This window comes from Microtus pennsylvanicus, chromosome 7 (genome assembly GCF_037038515.1).
Source record: "Microtus pennsylvanicus isolate mMicPen1 chromosome 7, mMicPen1.hap1, whole genome shotgun sequence".
In the NCBI taxonomy this organism is placed as follows: domain Eukaryota; kingdom Metazoa; phylum Chordata; class Mammalia; order Rodentia; family Cricetidae; genus Microtus; species Microtus pennsylvanicus.
The window spans coordinates 75,265,082-75,286,833 of NC_134585.1; the positions used below are offsets into that span (position 1 = coordinate 75,265,082).

The 21,752-nt window shown below is 41.1% G+C and overlaps 1 protein-coding gene across 1 annotated transcript in view; it reads right to left on the minus strand.

Annotated features, from left to right (window-relative positions):
* Window positions 1–21,752, minus strand: part of Col24a1 (collagen type XXIV alpha 1 chain) — a 219,571-nt gene that overhangs the window by 25,257 nt on the left and 172,562 nt on the right. The window contains exons 46-51 of the mRNA XM_075981154.1: window positions 13,266–13,373; window positions 12,360–12,467; window positions 12,216–12,269; window positions 11,323–11,385; window positions 8,103–8,156; window positions 5,394–5,429 (exon numbers count right to left, since the gene is read on the minus strand). Coding sequence (XP_075837269.1) covers window positions 5,394–5,429; window positions 8,103–8,156; window positions 11,323–11,385; window positions 12,216–12,269; window positions 12,360–12,467; window positions 13,266–13,373 — 423 coding nt within the window. The remainder of the gene's footprint in view (window positions 1–5,393; window positions 5,430–8,102; window positions 8,157–11,322; window positions 11,386–12,215; window positions 12,270–12,359; window positions 12,468–13,265; window positions 13,374–21,752) is intronic.

Consider the following 21,752-nt stretch of genomic DNA (forward strand, 5'->3'; position numbering starts at 1 on the left):
CTCTCATTCCAGGAAGAAGCATAAACTTCTTAGCAGTGTGGCTCACCATCCACTCTGAGCTCCTTCTGTGTGCTGTGTTTCCAGGTCACATATCAGAAAATGGAGCAACCGGGTAAACAGCGAATGAGGAGCAGAGGCAGGACCAAAACTCAAGTCAGCGAAACACGGAAGAGATGTTCTCAGACACCTCATCCCATTGCCTCCTCTCAAGGTGTGGTCTCTATCAGCACAGCCTACACACCGTCTATACTCAGCTACTTGCACATCCCTAACCTCTCCTTCCCTGTTCCCCGGCCCCTCCTTTTCTTTTCTCTTCCTCCCGTCTTTCTTCCTTTTGATCTTTTCTTCCTACAGGTTTTCTCTCTGTAGCTAAACTGGCTTCAAACTCCCACTTCTCCTGTGCCAGCCTCCTGAGTACAGGGATTACAGGCATGTCCATCATGCCTGACATCCCAAGTTCTTTCCTAAATGCATTCGCTTGCACACACTTCTGCCTGCTCATTATAGCTCATTTCTCTCTCATTACTACTTTAGAACGCTGTATCCACCACAACTACCTGTCATTGTCACTTCCTTTCTCCTCAACTAAATTCTTTTTTTCCTCCATTCCATAGAGCACAGCACTGTGGAAAGCACTTAAGATTTGATAAAAATGTCTGTCGCTTTTCAATATTCTGGGACAAGAATAGTGCCTAACACACACTAGAGCCTCAATAGTTCTCACCACACAATTTAACAATGTTAAAGTTGGTATTAATTTAGAAAGCAAGAAGGCTAAATAGGTACATTAAGATGCCAAGATTATGCTGACATTTTCCAAAATGAATCAGCAGCCATCATGGTTCATGTTTTACACATCTGCTCAAAATTAACTTATTTGAGGTGAACTGAATACTAACATCATATTGAGTCAAACTCAGATCATGGTTAATAAGACAGTAAAGGGAAGACTTCGTCTCCAGCTGGGTTCAAATATTATTGACGCTGTAACTGGCTTCTTATTCAGGACCCTTTATTAGTAAGGCTGCTAACTCGGGTTCTGTTGTGACAGCTAGAACAAATACCATGCGGTCACTTAAGCGGGCTGGAGAGCGCTCACACTCTGCCCGATAGGCATTTCATAGTTTGCATGATCTCTGCTTAACATTCTAAACAAAAGTTGTTCTCAGAAGCTGCCTGCTTGGTTGCAGGAATGCCCTTCTTAGTGATAGTAGATGCAGAGGCTAGAGCTAATTTGATCCATTCTGAATCAACACAGCAAAAACAATAAACAGCTGTATGATTGAACCATTGAACATGTTTCTGACATTTACAAAATCTCTTTGACGATTCAGTACAAAACATCTATCCTATATTTGACTCCGAAGGAGGAATGTACCATAGAAAAATGAACAAATTCTTCCTCCTGCTGACACTACCAAATTCATTTCAGCTTGTTCCTCAGAGCAAATCAGTTCACCACAAATATGATCCAATGAAATAACTTGTAACAAGACAGGGTGGGGCAACCCCAATGCAACAATGGCATGAAACAGGACAAGTAACCAAATAAAACAAATTGGGATTCCAACCACATTATGTTATTAATTCCCTTATTCTCTAGCTAACACGTTGAAGATAGCCATCCACTTTCTATCATAAAGCACTTTGTAGCAAAACTATCATTGTCCTAAGGGGAACCATATTTATGGGGATGACTGTGGTAGGGGGTTGGGTGGTTATAGAGAAAACATTCTCTTTAAATCACACCAAGTTCTCTGTTTCATTCTAGAATTTAAACAAATCCTTAAACAGTAACACAGCTTATCATTTGATTTAAGCAAACTAGTGTGTGACCTTGAATCTGAGTATATTGTTTTCCCTTCCTTCCTTCCTTCCTTCCTTCCTTCCTTCCTTCCTTCCTTCCTTCCTTCCTTCCTTCCTTCCTTCCTTCCTTCTTCCCGTCCTCTCTTCCTCCCCTTTTCCTTCCTTTCTTTCTGGCTTTTCGAGATAGGGTTTCTCTGTGTAACAACTCTGGCTATTCTAGAACTTGCTTTGTAGACCAGACTGGCCTCAAACTCAGAGAAATCCATCTGTCTCTGCCTCCCGAGTCCTGGAATTAAAGACGTGCAATGTGTACTGCCACCTGCCTTGGTCTTTTTCTTATGTAAATTCCTTATTTCATTTCCTTTATGTAAACACGATTGTCAATTACCTCATGAGTTCTCTTAGGCTGGTCCAGTTTTAGAGTGGTCTTTCTATTTAGAAACTGAGGACTTCTGTTACAGGAAGCCTAGTCTCTATTTTCTAACGGTCACTAGTCTGTCTCCCTTGCCCAGTTGTGACAACTGGAGGATGTATCTAGTCTTTGCCAAATACTTCTTTGGGGAATAAGGGGAAGGTGACTTCTCCTGAGAACCACTGGTTTGAAGGGTTTAATTTTGAGTTTTAAAATATTAAATAATATTTACTAGACAGCAATGTTAGGATGGAATCAACAAACTAGAAGGCTTAAAGTACGACTGTGAGTTAGGAGTCTGATCTTCAAGCTGCCTGTGAGTGGCTGGTTACCGCTTCTGTAGCTTTCTTACCCAGCTGGCTCCCAACCTTTAGGTTTCTGAGAGGCTCTGTGACTTATGAAAAAATATTGTTTGAGGATGAGGAGACTTAGGTTCCAATCTTGGAAGACAGAGAGTCTAAATAGAGGGAGGAATGAGAAAAAAGAGGAGCGAAGAGAGAACAGAGGGAGGAGGACGTCAGGAACCAGCCACCCGGCCACCAAGCCAGCCACGGAGTAAGAAGGAAAGTGAGATATATAGAAGGAAGAGGGGGAAAAGCCCAGAGGCAAAGGATAATTTCAGTGAAGAAAAGCTGGCGAGAGACAAGCCAAGCCCAGGTCAGGTGATGATAAGAAAGAATAAGCCTCTGTGTGATTTATGTGGGAGCTGGGTGGTGGGCCCCCACAAAGAGCTAAAAAGTCGAAAGAGTAAAACACACAACACTGTGCCTTTGCGATCGTTTTTGTAGGGGTAGGGGTGTTACTTATTTTCCATTTATGAGGGATCACACTCCCACGATCTGTCAGGGACTTAGATGCATCTCCTGTAGTTTCAGTCAGAGCACTGTGAGTGCAGGAGCTGGCCGGTAAGCCCTCAGCGACAGGGGCTTGTGAAAGCATCCCGTGTTGGACTCAGGGCAGAGGCGTTGTTGTTGGATCAAGCTGCAGTCAGTCTGCTCCTCTAGCCGATATTTACTGTGTTCTCATTATGGACCAGGGGCTAGTGACTGGGGACTCGATGCTATCAAAGGTGGTAGGTGGTTGTACTATTAGATAGTGATATCAAAGATGGAATCAAATATGTACAATCTTTTCTTGGAGCCCGTCCCCAGGAAGCTGGTCACAGAAATGGAAATAATACTTAAAAATAAATCATTTCCATCTATCCTCCATAGTCACTCATGTTTACATTCATTTAAAATTTTCCACCTGCTGGGTGAGGAACACCTTTAATTCCAGCACTCAGGAGACAGCTAGAACTCTGAGTTCCAGGCCAGCCTGGTCTATAGAAGGAGCTCCCAGACAGCTAGGGCTACACAAAGAGACCCTGTCTCACAAACCAAGAAAAAAATCTGTAAAATTCACTACCTATTGAGTAGAAGCATCTATAAGACAGGTGCTGCCAGGGATGGGGTTCCATCACGAAAACAAACATTGGAAAAAAATTCTATGTTGCTTATCTTCTAGTGAGGGAGGCTACTGAACAGAAGACAAATGTCATACAGCAGGTAGCAAGGAGCTTGGATAAACGGAGATAAAGGGTTTCAGGAAGGTGGGAGAATTGCCTCTGCATAGATTGTGATTGTTGATCTTTACAGACTGTGATGGTTGATCTGTCTTAGACACAAGTCTGGGTACATCTGTAAGGGTTTTATCAGAGATGACCGACTGATCCTGAAGGGGTTGGGGCAAGTGGGATAAAAAAATAAATAAAAGGAGCAGACCAGCAAAGTGCTAAGGTTTTTTAGCTTTGCTCCTGCCTGCCATGACGTGAACACGGCAGCTACCTCCACCACATGCTCCTGCAGACACGATGCTCTGCTCGAGTGTGCGGAGCCCTGCAGTCGTGGGCTGAGTGCTCTGAAACCATGGCTGAGTCAAATCTTTCCTTCCTAAGTCATTTCTGTCACATTTTAGTCACAGAGTGTGAAAGAAACTACCATAACAGGCTACTCAGGAAAAGGCTTCACGATACGTGGGCTCTGATGAAAAGAACCAAGGCTCAGGCAACAGGTATTGTACTGAGTCCAGGGCATTAAGGGTTGTTTCCAGGGGTGGGGAAAGGGTGTTCAGCCCATACAAACAGCCTTTAAATAGAAATGTCAAAATGAATAGGAGCAGAGGGGTTTAAAAGTGCGGTAAAGAAGTACCAGGAACAAGAACTGGAAAGTGGAGGCTGCGGAAAGAACAGGAGAGGAAAGCCATCTGCCTATGAGATCCAAGCATCGTAGCTACCTCACCTTGTCTTCAAGTACCTTCCAGGGCCTGGCTCTTGGACCCTTCATCAATGGGAGAGAGCCCTTACCTTATTGAGGCCTCAACTCTATCTGTGTTTCATTTTGAAGGGGATGACCTACCTGGTCACTAACTTGTTTATTCTGGGTGCCTATTTCTACCAGAAATCCCAGACTCCCTACATCTCTATGTTCTGGATTCCGGTTATGTGTTCCCCCTTCCAGCTAATTAATTAGCATTATTATTGTCCTCCGTGCCTGCCACCTTTTCATGGGGGATGCTACAAACTGCTCAGCGTGAATGCCCTTGTGGTAAACCCAACCTGGCAACGGTACTTGTGTCAAGAGGCGGGTGTAGTCATCTGCTTCATGTTGGTCGCCTTCTACTATCTACACATACAGCTCACACCACCACTTCGTATACCGAACATTCACATGACAATTTTTTTTCTTTAGAAGAGAATGTATGACTGCCATCCCTGCCCTCAGTTGGAGGAGACAGGAGGAGTGGAAATTTGAAGCTAGCCTGGGCAACATAGCAAGAGTCTCTGTCAAAATAGCACACACAAACTAATGCTCTGATCCTCCCGTGAAGCATTCCTGGCTGGCTAATGAGAGCCAGCAGGGCTGTTGCTGGGACACTGGAGAACACCCATCCCTTTCATTCCCGACAGGGCAGACACTCGATTGTACACAGTAATCTGGGGAGAATATGATTAACAGGTCCTTAAACACAGTGCTTATCAGGTCCCACTGGAAAGTACCATATAGGTTATTTCTACCTCTCTGCAACTATAGTTTGATTTCGAGTCCACAAGCATCAGAGTCTTTGATCCCCTGGAGATTATTGCCTAGAGACAGGGCTGCTGTAATCACAGATCTCATTATCCAGTTAAACTTACAGTTTCACCTCTAAAGCCTTTTTCACCTCTGGGTCCCTAAAAGAGAGGGAAAAAGATGGTAGTTGAGCGTCATGGGTCACTGTGCGTTTGGTGCAGCAGCAGCTACAATCAGAAGCATGCCATTTATATTCCCGTCCTATCTAGGAGGATCTGTGCATTCACGCACAGTTGAGATTTCCCGAGTAATGAGAGGTTCCCCACAAACAAACCCAAACAACCCACGCTGGTGGATTACGCTCTCTGTTCACCATGTCATGAGTTCCGCCTGGCAGTGAGACAGGACAACAGGACGCTGACTCGGGTAGGGCAGTCACAACAGTTATTCAACAACCGCGCACAAAAGCTTTTGGGGAGGAGAGTCTTTCGGTTTCTAGGTTGCAATCATTGCTTCTTTTGCTTTCAAAATCCTTGTTTCTAAACAATTTCTTTGTTCTCTTTCATTTCTCACTTTCTGTCCCCCTTTCGATTTTATATATTGCAGTGTATTGTGGGTCACAGGTGAGCTCAGAGGACTACCCTCAGGGGTGAGTTCTTTTCCTCCACTGTGGAATCTGGGGACTGAACTCAGGCTCATGTGACAAGCACTTTTAGCCACTCCACACTGGATTTAAAATTATTTTGGGGAATAATTTTTTCATATCAAATCTGAGGATCCAGTTTTAAAGCATGTTTTTAAAAAGATGGGAGCCTTCTAGTCTCATTTAGAAGATCTCCCCAAACTGCAAACTACATCTTGGCTTTCTAGAGCATTTTAAAAAATGACTTTCCTGTTCTGTTTTTCACATTAATTTTATCTGGTGGTTTTTTTTTAATGGTGAAATGGGATGGCAATGTCTTTTCAACACTAATGGTATCCCAAATAATTCCATCTTCTTCCCCACCACCAGTGTAGGGGTAGCCATGTGACCAAACGCTAGTCAATCAGACATCAGAACTATCTGACACGTGAGGGTGATTCTGAGCAATTGTAGGTAACTAAATGGAAAAACTAACCAAACCTGAAGTCCTTCATCCTTAACTACCGTACTTACTGTAAGTCAGTTTGGTTCAGTATCCCCGGTGCCTGCAGCATCTTTTGTAATAATTAAATTACAATATGCTCACATATCTAATTCTGCAGTCTGCTCTGTTAACCTTGATCAGTGTCTTTCTTTCTCCTGCCCTGCATTCTGTAACAATAACTGCAATCTCATTGTTTCTGATTTGGAAAAAAAAATCCATCATTGCCTCTACCCCCACCTATTTTCCCTCACAATATTTCTGTGTGTGTGAATTTCAGAGGCTTATTTCTTATAATGGACTTCTCTTCTTAGAACGGAAAACATGGAGCATGGAAAGAATTTGTCAAGACATTTGATGGGCATGGTGACTAGCCTGGTGAGCTTTAACAGTGATTGTAACCCAACACAGTGAGATACTTTAATCAAGACATTTCTTTATCACATAACGACCTTTAACAGTGATTGTCTAAGCAAAACATGGTCGGATATTTTAACTGAGACATTTCTTTCTCACATTCTCCTTGACCAATAATATTTCACATTTCTGACAGAGGAGGACAATCATCCCTTAATCAGAACAGTGTGTCCTGTTGAACCGCCCACTGAACTATGAGAACTCTCCCACCTACAGTTTTATGTCACTCCGAGGAGCAAATGTTGGAAGCCAAGAGAATGAGTTACACATTTTATTTCTTTTGAATAAACTCCAGTAACTTTAACGGTGAATTCTCTAAATTTATAAAGATAAGAGCTCTCCTTAATGCTTTAAACATTCCATTTTCAGTTTTAAATAGGTCTACACATAACACTTTCAAATGCTTCAAAAATACGGCTTCGTTGAAGGGAATGGATCTTGGTTTTCCCTGTATTTATTTGACCCTATTGTGTCCTTCTGTGCACAAGTTATCAGTTCTGCAATAGGCCCCACCAAACCATTTCAGTTACCGTCTTATTTCTTGGTTGTTTACAAACAAATTTCTTGCCTTACTGGCCATATGCTGACTCTACGCCCACCCCAGACATGGATGGGATGGATGGAGACATCAGCTGTGTAGCTCACTGGGTCCTTTACCTTGACTAACTAGATGGACCTCTATAAACTTTATTGAATAGAAATCATGCTTGCTTCAACCATTTCTTGTAACAATTTGAGAAATGTTGTCATGGGAAATGAAGCAGGACAAAGCCACAGAGGTCACAGAAGGATTTTTCAAGAAGTTATCATTGCACCTCTCATAGTCATTCAATGAAACCTGCGCATGGAGAGCATGCTGACCACGCCTCTCTTTAGACCCTTCTGTTACCCTTGCGCCATCCTGGTTTTCTTGCTCATTTTGCCAACATCTTTCTCTGTTTACAGCAGGTGCTTCTAAAGACTCAAATCTTGGCAATCAGAATTAATTTAGCTTCCTAGGAACTGGTTCCAGCTTTACTGACTGCTTCTATGTTTACTGCTCTCCCTAGCTCAGTCCATTTTTCTTTTCTCAAGCTTGAAGTGCCTCCGTCATTCAAACCTTTCATTACCCTGTGACCCTTAAGGACAGCCTTCCCAAAGAAAACAGGTAACTTCTTTTTTAACCTTTGTTTCCCAAATACCCAGGTGGATTCTTGATGGAGTATTCTAGAATTAGGAATTTTAAAACATGACTAACAACAACAGCAGCAGCAGCAACAACAAAAGAAAAGAGCAACGTTGTCACAAACTTACAGTTCCACCTGTTGGGCCTATTATACCTTCTCTGCCCAGAGGGCCAGCGTTTCCCTGTGGAGGGAGAGAAAACAGTCTCACTCTGAGAAAAAGTCAGTCCCATTCTCCATATAATTGAAAAGAAAAAAAAAACCTAGAAAACTTGTGCTATGGAAAAATAGCTATCTTTAAGTAGTTTTTGTTGTAATACAACAAAATTTATTATCATAAGAACCCTGATTGCTCTTTGGGATGATGAGGGAGGGGGACTTGATTGGGGGAGGGGGAGGGAAATGGGAGGCGGTGGCGGGGAAGAGACAGAAATCTTTAATAAATAAATAAATAAATAAATAAATAATTATAGTAATTTTGACAGTATGTGGTGCAATTGCCTATGTCACTGCAGTTTCCTACCAAGGGTGCTGTAAATTATGATTTCCTAAACAACATAAATCAGAATTAAGTGCTCATGTGTTGAGAAGTCCAAGGATGTATCTGTGTGTAGAGCGTTGCTTAACCAATGGAATTGCTTTATGTAGGGCACTAGAATAATGCACACATTTAAATAGGAGTATCCATGGATGATGGAGGGACAGGTGCCTGAGTTCCAGGGAACACAGGGCAGGTCCGGATGGAACCTTATGTGACCAAAGAAGCCTCAGGTCCCTCTGTGAGACATAGCCAATGCAGAATCCAATAAAAAGGGCCTGAAGACTAACTTTTCAATTATGAAGATATTCCCAGATGAGCAAGGTAGCTAGCTAATCCTTTTCAGTATGTACATATACTGCTTTTTGGATGAAAATAAAATACTCATTTTAGTTTTTTTTTCTCCCTATCAAATTCCACTCCCACTTCCACTGACAGCAATCTTTTCCTTCTGGTTCAGTTAGTATGGAATATCCAACTCTAAGTACCTCATAGTTTTCTCTGTTTTTCAGACCATGCAGAGGTAAAGAAAATACTGTCAGTTTCAATCTAATGTAGTGTGGTCTGCTGTCTAACAGCTCCACTATTAAACGGACCTGCCAAAAGAAAAATTACCTGATAGGCTAAAGGAGTTGGGGTCGCTTTTGAAACATAACAAACTTTAAGAGACAATTTGTAAACATGGCACACAAATTTCAAAGATCTCTGATTGAACCAAGAAGCTTGATATTTTAGTTAAGTCAATGCAGGCTTTATCACGGTGGTTCTCACCTTTCTAATGCTGTGATCTTTTAATACAGTTCCTTATGTTGCATTGACCCCCAACCAAAAAATTATTTTTGTGCTACTTCATTCCTGCAACTTTGCTACTGTTATGAACTTTATTATTATTATTATTATTATTATTATTATTATTATTATTATTATTATTATAGATAGAAGTTTTGTCAAATGGGTCACGACTCACAGGTTGAGAACCACAGCTCTGGACTCAATGGCCATTGAAGAGACTTTAGTCTAATTAATTATGATGAACTCTCTCAAATAATTCTTTGTTAAAAGAATAGAAAGATAGACGCTGACACTAGAAGAAAAGAGACTGGAAGCATTACAATTATCTATATTTATCTAAATGTTCAGAACCATCACACTATGATTTTAATGGTAGGATCAGTTATCTATGTAAGTGTGTTTTTGGAACGGAGTGCAATAAAATCTTGATTTTTCTAGTTTAAGTACTCTTACTTAATCACCAAACATTTCTTGATTTTGGGGGAGAAAGCAGACTTGAGGCCACTTACTGTCCGCAGTGCGCTCTGATTGTACAGGTTTAGTGAATAGCCCTACAGCGCACAGCTTGGCCAATCGTAAAGGAGCCAGTTCTTCCTCTGCTGTCCTGCTAGCCTACCATGGTCTAATCCTCTCCAGAGACTCAGCTCCCCAGCTGCAAAGCAGGGTGACAGCGCTCTCATAAAGTTTTAATTGGACTGAATGACAGAAGGGACACAGACTGAACTCTGGTACCACCTTCCCCTACTAACACATCGGGACTTTTTTACTTATCTCCCGTAAACAGCCGACTCCCAGGCGTTCTCTTATTACAAGTCTTGCTTGTCAATGACTGGTTGTGAGCTCTTTACATGAACTTTTCCATTAACGAGGTGACAAAAGTAATTGATCCACAAAGTGATATAGGCTTCAGTCCTGGCCTGGTCCAGAGCCTCAGCCCATCATGGGACCCTGCTGAGGACAGCATCCATACTCCGATGAGGCCACAGAAGCAACATTTATTTTACAGTAGTCTATTCGTATATACACACTCGTGGAGAATCAGAAGTTACGCACTATATAACAGCACCCACGTTCCTTGGTTCCTTTCGAAATGGTGACAGCGATAAACAAGCTTACACCTGGAGACGTGTTGAGGTGGGTCTCCAAGCGAACAGTCACAACAACGCAGCCCTTTGTTTTATTGACGGAGTTAGGGGGGTGATGTAGAAGTTTAAGAATTTGACCTCATTCCCTACTTTGAGCAAGACAGCGGCTGGGTCACAAAGCTCTTCAGGAGACTTTCCTGCTGCCTTTGAACTGCTTCTCATCTTCCTCCCTCCTGTCCTCCCAGGCCCTAGCAGCTGTGACTAGCCAAATCGCTATTTGCCGTTTAGAAATGGCTGCTTTGTTTCATTTCCGTTTCATAGACCGTTCCTCATTACGACGGCATGGTTAATATAAACTACAAGGAAGCGGAGCTAGCACTGGCTGGGCTCGAGGCTGGCTCGTTTACATTCCCTGCATTCTGCAGCTCCAGGCACCGAACTGCTGACTGACATTCCCTAGCCTTTGATTTTTGGATCTCTTTCAGCAATCCACCCCCCTCTCTGGGGATACCTGATTCTGAGCAGGAAATCCTCAGCTTTGGGGAAAGGGCCATCAAGTGTGGTCTGAAGAGTTCTGGACAGAGGCAAGCCCCCTCTGGGTGGGTGGCATTTGCGCTCCGGCTGTGTTGATGTGCATGACACAAGACTGCTTTATTACGTTTCTGATGCTCTGTTAACAGACACGCTGCCCATTCTCCACAGCTATTCTGATGATTCTTTTTAAAACAAGAACTGAGAAGTGTGGGTGGTCTATTATGGGATTTTGCCTAAACTAAGTTATGAGCTGTGAAAGGTTGGGGCTTGCACGGGCCGTTATGAGTTTCCATCTTGAAAATCACTTTATTAACTTATTAATGTGAAGTGTATTAATTTAAAGTGCTTCAACAAGCAAACAGGCATAGGTCTTGGGTGACAGAATGACTCTCTATACTTACTCTCTGCCCAGGGGGACCTTTAGGGCCTGCAATTCCAGCAATACCAGCATCCCCATCTGGACCCTAGAAATACAATGAAAAACAGAAAGCCTGCTTTAGCCTTCTATAAATAGCTCACAGACGAAGAGTCTCATGCCAATCTAGAAAGCTATCAAAAATATTTCTTAAAATGGGAACAAAAGCCAACCATATAAGAAAATTGATGGGACATACAATTATAGAAATTTTGGTTTAAGTGTATGTGTGTGAGAGAAAGAGATAGAGAGATAATTAATAGATAGATGGATAGATGATAGATAGATAGATGGATAGATAGATAGATGATAGATAGATAGATAGATGGATGGATAGATAGATAGATAGATAGATAGATAGATAGACAGACAGAGCACATATGGGTATTTAGAGGGTTAGAGGACAGTATCATCTCACACTGTGTTTCTGACACGGTCTCTTGCTGCATTAGCCGTGCTAGCTGGCCACCGTGCGAGTCCCTCATCACCCCCTCCCATTTTCTCACAGTGGCTGCTGGGACTGAAGAAGGCTGAGCCACTGTGGCGGGTTTGGTACAGATTCTGGATTCTGGGCATCAGCCCCTTGTCTTATGTGGCAAGCTCTTTACTCAATGAGCTATCTCTCCCTCCTTAAGTTTTTTTTCCAGACAAGGTTTCATCTATCTCGGGCTTGCCTTGAACTCTCATCTTCCTGCCTCACCAAGTTCAGAAATAGCAGGAGCTTTGAATTAACACTTTCAAAACTCAAATGCATGGATATATATATATATTAAAGATTTTAAAGATTAAAGAAAATTTCAGGTAATATACTAAATATTGATTATCTCAGCACCTCTCTCTTTCTGAGATACATATAAGACCGCCAGAACATGCACATACTCTGGGACCTGGGAATCCTTGGAATCCTGTCAATCCTTGATCACCGTGTTCCCCCTGCAAGGCGAACAGACAGAAGAACCGTTACTCTACAGTAGAGGCCTGATCTGCAGAATTAGTGCTTGACGATTCAGAGTTGACACATACTGGCTGCCCTTTCAGGCCAGGCTCTCCATGTCGTCCTTGGTCACCTTGTGCTCCTCGTTGACCTCTTTGACCTGAAATTCCAGGTTGACCAGGTAGCCCTTGTTCACCCTACAGACCAAACAAAGAAAGGTGATTTTGACCTCTGAACCTATACATACATTAATGAAATATAAATAGATATCCATTTTCAGCCTAACACAAGGCATTGGGAACGTCAAATATTTTCTCTTTGTCCTTTCCACCATTTCCCACAAGTAAAATTTTATTATTATAAACAAAAAGTATAGATACAAGAAAGGAAAATCCCAGGGACTGGGGTGGTATGCATGCGGAACGAAGAGGGAAGGGGTGGCACAGTCGTGTTAGACAGTGTCATGTGAGCTAGAACATGTTTTGTGATAGTTTTGCGATCTGTTTTCCCTGTCTTCTAGAGATGACCCCAGAAAGAGCAGTTTCCTGTGGGATGGACCCTGATTTTACCATGACTATCATTTGATTTCTACCAATCTGAATGATGGTTTACTCTATTATCAGGTTATTGAACACTTGTTGAATGGCTCTATTATCAGGTTATTGAATGGCTATACAGCTTTGCAGGAATAAGAGTGTATTTGATAAAGTATGAATCTAGAAGCAAATTCTATTTTTCTACATGTAGAAAGCAGATGACAGAGAAGGAAGGAGAAGTAGAAACAAGTAGAAAGAAAAGAGCATTTTGGAAATGCTTCTTGTTCTCTGTTGGCTACCATGGGACACAGACGCGTGTAGGCATATACTTTTTTTTTTCCTAATGCGGATTTCCTATAACCCAGATTTTATTGCAGCACATTCAGCCGTGATCTAGACAGGATATGTAGGGTGGGAACAGGTGGCTTGTCCTCCCCGACACACATGATAAGAAAGTACCTTTGGGCCCGGAACACCAGGGCTTCCTGGTGGGCCTGGTAAGCCCTTTCCTCCTCGAGGACCTGGGGATCCAGCCAGTCCTGGTCTTCCTGGGATGCCTCTGACACCCTGAGGAACACAGACAAGACATGGAAACAAGGGTGTGTTGAGAAGTCCATGTAGAGGCTAGATACACACAGAGGGGCTGCTGGTGGCATGGCGCCCATGTTTGGAAGTATGCTTTCCCACAGGAGTGAAACAACAAAGGATAGTTTGGAAGCCCCACCACTCACAGGAAATATCTAATTATAGTTAATATGATCTTGGATTTTTAAGATAGAGACTCCAAGGCAATACCCAAGTTGCCACTTGGTTTAGACAAGCAGGGTATAGAGTTGCTTTGCTGCAATTCTAACTTAAGGACGTCTACTCCAATGGACATGGTAGCTCTAACAGGAGACTGCCTCCCCACAAAGAGTTTTCTATTCCTCAGTTACATGATTCTAGTAAATCCAGTGAATAGAATTTGAAGATGAAGGTTAAGCAAGCAAATATTAAATCCCTAAAACCAAATCCTGGACCAGGGTTGGCCATCTATGGCTTGCAAGCATTCGCCTGTTCTTGTATAGATTGTGGCACAAGCACAGTTTTTACATTTTAAATCATAAGACAGTAATAATAATAATGATGATGATGATATTTAAAATGTTAAGAGTATATGAGATTAAAATTTTGGCAAATATAAATAAAGCTTTATTAGGATATAGCCATATTCATTCTTGAATGCATTGACTCTGGCTTCATTTGTGCTGCGGCAGTAGAGCTGAGTTGTCATGATGGTGGCAGAGATGGCAGCACTCCTATTTGCTGTGCAGCAAACTGAAGTGAGGGATATTTCAAATGGAACATACATGGTCTTCCTGTGACTTTTATCTTATGTCTTTCATTCCTGGAACATATCTACCATGTCGAATGTGAAAGGTGAACTTTAAACGTCATGATTTATAGGCAGAGTGGAATGTGGAGTATTTTGTTCTCGAATTAGATGTCAAACTTTTGTGTTTGTTATGTACTGAAGCTACATCTGTAACTAAAACACATATGACACACACCAGCAACATTGGATCAAAGACACATTTCAACTTTACTTAAATGCAAGAGGCAGGAAGTTAGAAAGTTTAAAAAGGAGTGTCTTATTGTAGCAGAATTCGCACACACACACACACACACACACACATGCATACACATACTTTTTTAAGAAGGCTAGACTAAAATTAAGTGTTCAATTGTTGACTCAGTAAATGATTAAACTTGTTTGTAATGACTGATTACATCATGTATCAGAAAACTCTTTTTCAACATTGTTTAGCCTTTCCGGTGAGAATATTGCTTGAAATGTTGGCACTGTAATAGAATCGACAGTTTGAGACTATAGGAAATGCTTTTAAACTGGGTTTCTTGCTCTTGCTAAGTCAACAGAAGATTGTAATATTGTGCAGTCATTCATTAGAGGAGTCAGCATTGAGCTCGAAATGATGGAAGAATTAACCTGCATGGATAAGTTGTGGGTGACTGCAAGGAAGACTAGTGCCATGGAAGTTAAGGACAAACAATCCGTACAGCCTGAAGGAGAATCTTTTAAGAGGCAATAAAACCGCTAGATGTGATCAGGAAAAGCCCTACTGGACAAACTTCAAAATCTGGAAAAAGTCTGGTGTTTGAAGCTATTAAATATTCATTGCAGTACTTGCCAACAGAGGATCTGGGGGAAATATTTGGATTTAATATATAGATTATCCAACCTGTGAGGCAACAGTGAATTCCATTGGATTTTGTGGGTTTAATCTTCTTTGGTTGAATAAAATTTTTAATTGAAACCAGGAATGGGATACTTTGATATCCAATTAGGCAATGTTCGATGGCTTGGGATAAGTATAGCTTTGTTAAGGTATGCTGAGACAGAGATGGAAACTTTCCTAAATAAGAGAAACATCCTTCCATATAAGAGGCCAGTAAATATATCTGAATCTGCCCAAAATAAAGTCATATGAAGAAAGAAATGACATGGGATATAGCTCATTGGGTAGACGGTTTGCCTGGCATGCAGGGGGCCTAACCAATGTCCAGCACTGCACAAACAAGGTGTTTTCATCTGCACCTGTGACCCCATCACTCAGGAGATAGAGAAGGACTGGGAGGTTAAGGTTATCCTTGACAAGGTGAGCTTGAGGATAGGTTGGAATTCTTAAGACCCCATCTAAAAAAAACAAAGCAAATTCAGAAACCAAAACCACCCAGCTAACCAAACAAGCAAAACCAATTAGGTTTTGCAGTCAACTTTATAAAACTTATTAGTTAATGAAAATTGAAATGACATAGGAAAGCAGTGATTGTACGTGAGAAGCACGAAGTATTAACTTCAACATCTGAACACAGGTAACAGTAGGCACACTATACATTTCCTGCAGTGTCATAATCAAAACAAGAATTGTGTGGCAACTGATGGATTTTCTGAGTTCAGTTTCAGGTGCATATTTGAGAAATGGAAGATTCTGTGTTTTCTGATCTATTTGACTGTACAGCTGAGGAGTTTCTACGTAATCGTCAACTGGAAATGATTAAGCTATAATATAATGGTATGTTAAAAGACAACTATCAAGGGAAAAACCTAATAGAATTCTACAAATTCCTTCCACGCACTGAATATGTTCAATTAAGATCATATGCTCATAAATTGCAGTACTAGGAAGTTCCTATCTCTGTCAAAAGACAAAACATGTAAAATATGCAGAATCCCAACAAAGAGCAGTTTAACAGAGGAGAGAAAACTGTTAATCTAACTGCAGTGAGTTAAGTGTTGGCACTCCAAAGAGGGCGACTTTGCCTTCTCCGTCTTTCTTACTAGTGGTACTCAATTATTACGTGTTAAAATTATTAATGAATCAAACGTATACACTTTTTTATTTTGTCATACAAATTTGTGTGCAAAACTCTCAATTTCCCTTCTTTTCAACTCATTCTTCTTAAATCTGCTAAGTTCCCTCTATAATCTTGCTACTGTCTGAGTGTGCTCCTTGGATACTAAATCACATTATTCAATAATTCTTCCAAGTGCTCAACAAGGATTGTTTTTAAAGTATCAACTATTGTAAGGAAGACACAAAGGAAGCCCTCTAGGGAAGATGTTTATAGTTGAGATATGATTCTTAATTTCAAGAAGATCTATCTATCTATCTATCTATCTATCTATCTATCTATCTATCTATCTATCTATCTATCTATCATCTATCTATCCATCATCTATCTATCTATCATCTATCTATCTATCTATCTATCTATCTATCTATCTATCTATCTATCTATCTACCTACCTACCTACCTATCTACTGAGGGGAGAATCTCCACAATGTAGAGTTTGGAAGTAGATATTGTAGTTTACATATCGCAAAAACATTATCTTAAATGTATTGGTCTGTCCTATTTATTTTCCTTTGCTTCTTTCTATAAGTTTTAGATTGATTTAATATATGTTATAAACTTACATTTCCAGGATGGCTTTCTATATGAATCCTGAGGACTACGAGGAAATGAGATTATCTCATTTAGAGTTCCTCCACACAAATGAAAGAATGTCCTGTAAGAGGCACCTGAGACTTCGGGAAAGTTTCATAAATGACAAAACAAGACTTAGGTGTTGCCAATGACCAAATCTCTGATGGGAATATGACTTAATAGGAAAGGGATTTTGTTGTTGTTGTTGTTGTTTTGACACAGGGTTTCTCTGTAGTTTTGGAGCCTGTCCTGGAACTAGCTCTGTAGACCAGACTAGCCTCAAACTCACAGACATCTGCCTGCCTCTGCCTCCTGAGTACTGGAATTAAAGATGTGCGTCACCACCACCCGGCTCAAGGAAAAGGATGTTTTAAAAGTAAAGTTTGAGCTGGACATGGTACCATACACTTGTAATCCTAGAATTCAGGACACTGGGTAGGAGGGTGATGAGTTCAAGGCCATTTTGGGCCACACAGTGAGAATCAGTCTCCAGACCAACAAACAAACAAATGCCATCAATAAAACAACACCCCATCCACCCAACTATCCAGTCACCCATCCACACAACAGCCAATCCTCTATCCACCCAACAACCAACCAAGAAACACCAAAATTCTAATGCAAAGTATCCCTTCTCATTGGGGAAAATACTCAGCCGCTAGGAGACACAAGGACTCTATGATGTCTTACAGCATTCTTCAAAGGTCAGAGCTAAAAGATGGAAGGAAAGGCACGTGAGGAAGGGAAAACAAAACAAAGCAAACGTACTTAGACCAGCAAAGTGACTTAGTTAGACTGAGTTAAAAGGCTGTTATTGGTGTAATAATTCAAAAATAATGGGTTATCATCCCAACTTGTGAGCTACCTTTTCCTAGATATCACAGGGAGAGGTGCCATACAAGCACAGTGTACTGGCTGTAGGCTATCTCAAGGTCCTGCAATTCCAAAACAGTGCTGCTTTAATTGCGTCATAATTCTAGGTAAATTTTAAGGATCATTATTTTTCTAGTAGAAAAGACATACACTTTTCTGCCCAGGCACAGACCACAGACACCTAGACAGAGCAGCTCTCAGGGCAAGACAGCTGATTTGTAAAAGATTTACAAGAAGAGTCATCACGAGAACCTTTGTTAAGGTTACATGGAAATGCAATTTTTCTCGAGCTGTCAGACAGTCTACACAGCCTAATGGATACACTGCGGATCACTTACTAGTCAGGCTGGTTTCTTAGAGAGAAATTCGAGGATGGTAGCAGAGTGTTCTGTACAAAGTTCTAAGAGTGTTTCAGACAGGCAAAGAACAAACATTTTTTACTAGGGATACACAGATGGATGATTAATTTTGCTTTCAAGAGAAACAGATGCTCATTCCAGGCATTCCCCCCAGTGGCTGCAGAGGACTATTGAGTAAAGTGGTAAAGTAATACAGCGAAGTTTTGTAAACAGAACCACAGTAATTGTTCATTTTGGTAAGCGATGCTGAAATCAATGAATAGCTTACCTGAGTCTTAGAAGGTTAATATGGCAGACACACAGGGACAAACTGAAAAATTTCCTACATCTATACAAAGTATTCTCTAGTCAATTTACTAGCATTTTTATATAGTTAAAAGGTACTATCCGATGACAAAACAGAAGGTTAACATAACAAGAAGAGTATATGATGTCTCGTGGCCAGGAAGCTCCATTGTTAGCAGACAAAGGCTGTCTCCCTATAGAAATGAGTTGTGAGCCCTTCAGGAGAGCATGGCCAGTATAAGCAGAGAGGGATGGCCATTAGTCGGAGGCTCTAAGAAGAAAGGTCCTGGGTTCGATGAGTGAAGACAACAGAAGCGTCACACAGTGGGTGCGTTTAGTCTCTGCGTACCTCCCATGTGCCAGAGACTGGCATCACAGTGTTTCCCTTGTTCTCCATTACACCAGGTGAGGAAGACGAGGTGCTTTTCACTTTGACCTCTCTCCTCTGAAAGAAAGAAATTCTTGTCTTTTCTGAACGGAATGGAAAAAAAAGCCAAGAATGAAAAGGCAGCTTCCCCGTAGACACTGACAAGAAAAACAGAGATTTTGGAACCCAAGTGTGTATAATAATAAAGGAGAGAAGGAACGATCTCTCTACTGCTCCCTCCGGTCCTTGCTTTCACGGTCTAACTCTCACTCATATTGAATGAGCTATCTTAAGAAATTAGTGGTAAAAAAAGTCTGTGAAATCTGGGCAATAGTAGAAATACACATTAGAAAGAGGCTCAGCTAAGAGGCTAATGTCTTTAAAATTGCATTGAGAAAATTAGAAACATTCATGATGCTAATTCTATTGATTTTTCAGTCAAATGGGAAAAAAAATGAAACTGAACTTCATATTATCTGATTTTTTTTAAAAAAATTTCTAGGAAGTTTTGTTTTTCTTTTCTTTTCTTTTTTTTTTTTTGGCCTCTATGTTGCCACAAACCTGTTTTATACATAGGGTTTTGTTCATGTAGTTACTATGTAAGAAGAGAGCATAAAATTAATTTACTTCCTTTAGCACAAAAATTTAGCACAATATCCCAAAGTTTTATTTTAGGTAACATAAGTGTGAAGGTTTTTTTTTCTAAAGCAATCCCAAGAGCTATAAACAGAACACTGTACCTCCTCTACTGTAACAGCTAAAAACCACTTCTGCTTGAGGAGAAAGTTCTCGTTTTATTTGATTTACCAAATATATTCCTCCGAGGAAAGAAGTGGCTGTTTAAACATTCCTGGGCTAGAGCTTATGGGTAGTTACATGCCAGGTTACAGCAAGTATTAATTATGCCACATTTATAACACTGTCCTACAGCTCCATCAAAACCAACACGGTCAAGAGTTAGAGAAAGATTTATGAATGAGCTGTGTGCTAAAGTTGGGAGGTAATTTTAAACATCTAGACCTATTAAAGCGTAGGGGCCGAGAGGAAGCTGAGGCTGATCTTAAGCAGGTAAAGGTATCGGTGCTTGATTTGTGTCTATTTCCAAGTCCACGAAACCAACCTCTCACTCAGATGCAGCACACATCAGCATTGTACTTTTCTACCTCACAGGCATTATTTACATGCGTGCATTCCAACAGAGGGTCATGCCTTAACTCTGTAAAGCCTGAACAGAGACCATGCCACTGCAATACGTGCTGTAAACAGAGAACATACCACTGCAATACGGGCTGTGAGAAATCACCTTTGCTGAGGTCTCAACACGCAATCCCAGGGTCACCAGAGGCCGGAAGAGGACTCAGGTACACCTGGCTCTTCCACACGTCTCGCCACTCACTGCCGTGGAGAAATCAGTGTGTCCCTTCCTACATCAAAGGTAACTAATACCACATTGGTGTATCTCACCCCATCCTCCAGGAACCCTGCGAATGGGCCAGACTCCTCCCTGACTCTGGGCATTTCCATTGTGATTCCTTTTATTCAGCAGGCTCTTTTCACATCTGGATTCATCTTATCTCCACCAGGTTCATTATAACCTTCTCATGGAGTCTTTCCTTCTAAACTTCATATCTAACCTGCCTTGCCCATGATGCTCTATCACATAACTTTCTTTCCTCGCACTCAACAAGATTTGCCATTATCTACTGCATCTGCTTAGTCCAGTATCCATTATTATCAATCCATAAATTGTGATTTTTTTTATTAAGGGTCAAATCTAACACTTTCTTGATGTTTCATGTACACTCCATGAAGTCAGCATTTGTTCAGTTTATTATATTCTATAACTCCTCACTCAAATCAGGCACTGAACAAATATTTGGGCTCTAAAGTAATGTTAGAATAAGCCTTTGTATTTATCCCTAGATAGAGACAATATTGACTCAATAAGTTCAGATAATGTGTTAGGCCCTTTACATATAATATTTCATTTGATTATAGTCAAAACCATATAAATTAGATATTGATATACTTATTTAATAGATGTTGTTTAGGATGTTAATTAACTAGTTAATAAATCATAGTTACCACATGAAGAACATTTCTCAATGATTTATAGGCTTCTCTTATGAGCCTGACAATGTGCAAGGTGCCAGGCATCCAAAAAAGTGTAAAACACAAGACCTGCTATACAACAGTTTACAGTCTCTCGGGAGAAAACAGCATAAACAATTGACATCTAAATTAACTGAGCTCTGCTGGAGAAAGCCCCCTGAGTCTACTGAGTTCTGAGCAGACAGGGCTCTAATTCAAAGTTAGGTTAAACTTGGATTGAGTCCTGAAAGGTTAAGAAAATATTCATCATAGAGTTAAATGGAAAGGTGGAAGAACTTTCTAAGCAGAGAGAATAAATGGCATGCATAGCATCAGGAAGGTAAGGAGAGCCATACAGAGAATTTGGAGGGGATAGATTAGGAAGTAAGTAGACTTCACAGAGTTGAGCATCATTGTGAAGAACAGGGTGTTGACACTGGATTTCCTGGTTTTGAATTCTGGTCCCCATGCTTATTGACTGTGTGATCTTGGGTAAATTTTTTAGTCTTCCTGGGTTTCAGCTTCCTTCTGGTAAACTTGACCTCAGAGGGGTTAAATAACTTAATATACGATCAGCACTGGGCTAGTGTCTGGTACACAGTAAACACTGATAACCTAGCTGTTCTTATGTTTGAAATGAGCAGGACCCATGAAGAGCAGATTAGAATGTTGGGCTGGCAAAGTAAACAGAGGCCAGATACCGAAGGAACACCATTCCACGGAGTATGAGCTGTATCTGACGGGGTGGGGTTCGGCCAAGATTCAACTAGGAAACTTCTTTCCTTCTGCAAATCTTTCACTCTGTTACTAATAAGCTGCCACCAATCTGAGCTCTGTCCTGGAAGAGATCCTAATGAGCAGGAAATCTGCCCAATGAAAGCCGCCATAGCAAAAGAGGGAGAGAGTTACAATGAGGTCAAGCCCGAAGTGGATAAGCAGCTCTTCATAACGAAGAGTCGGCAGGATCTGTTCAGTGGAGAC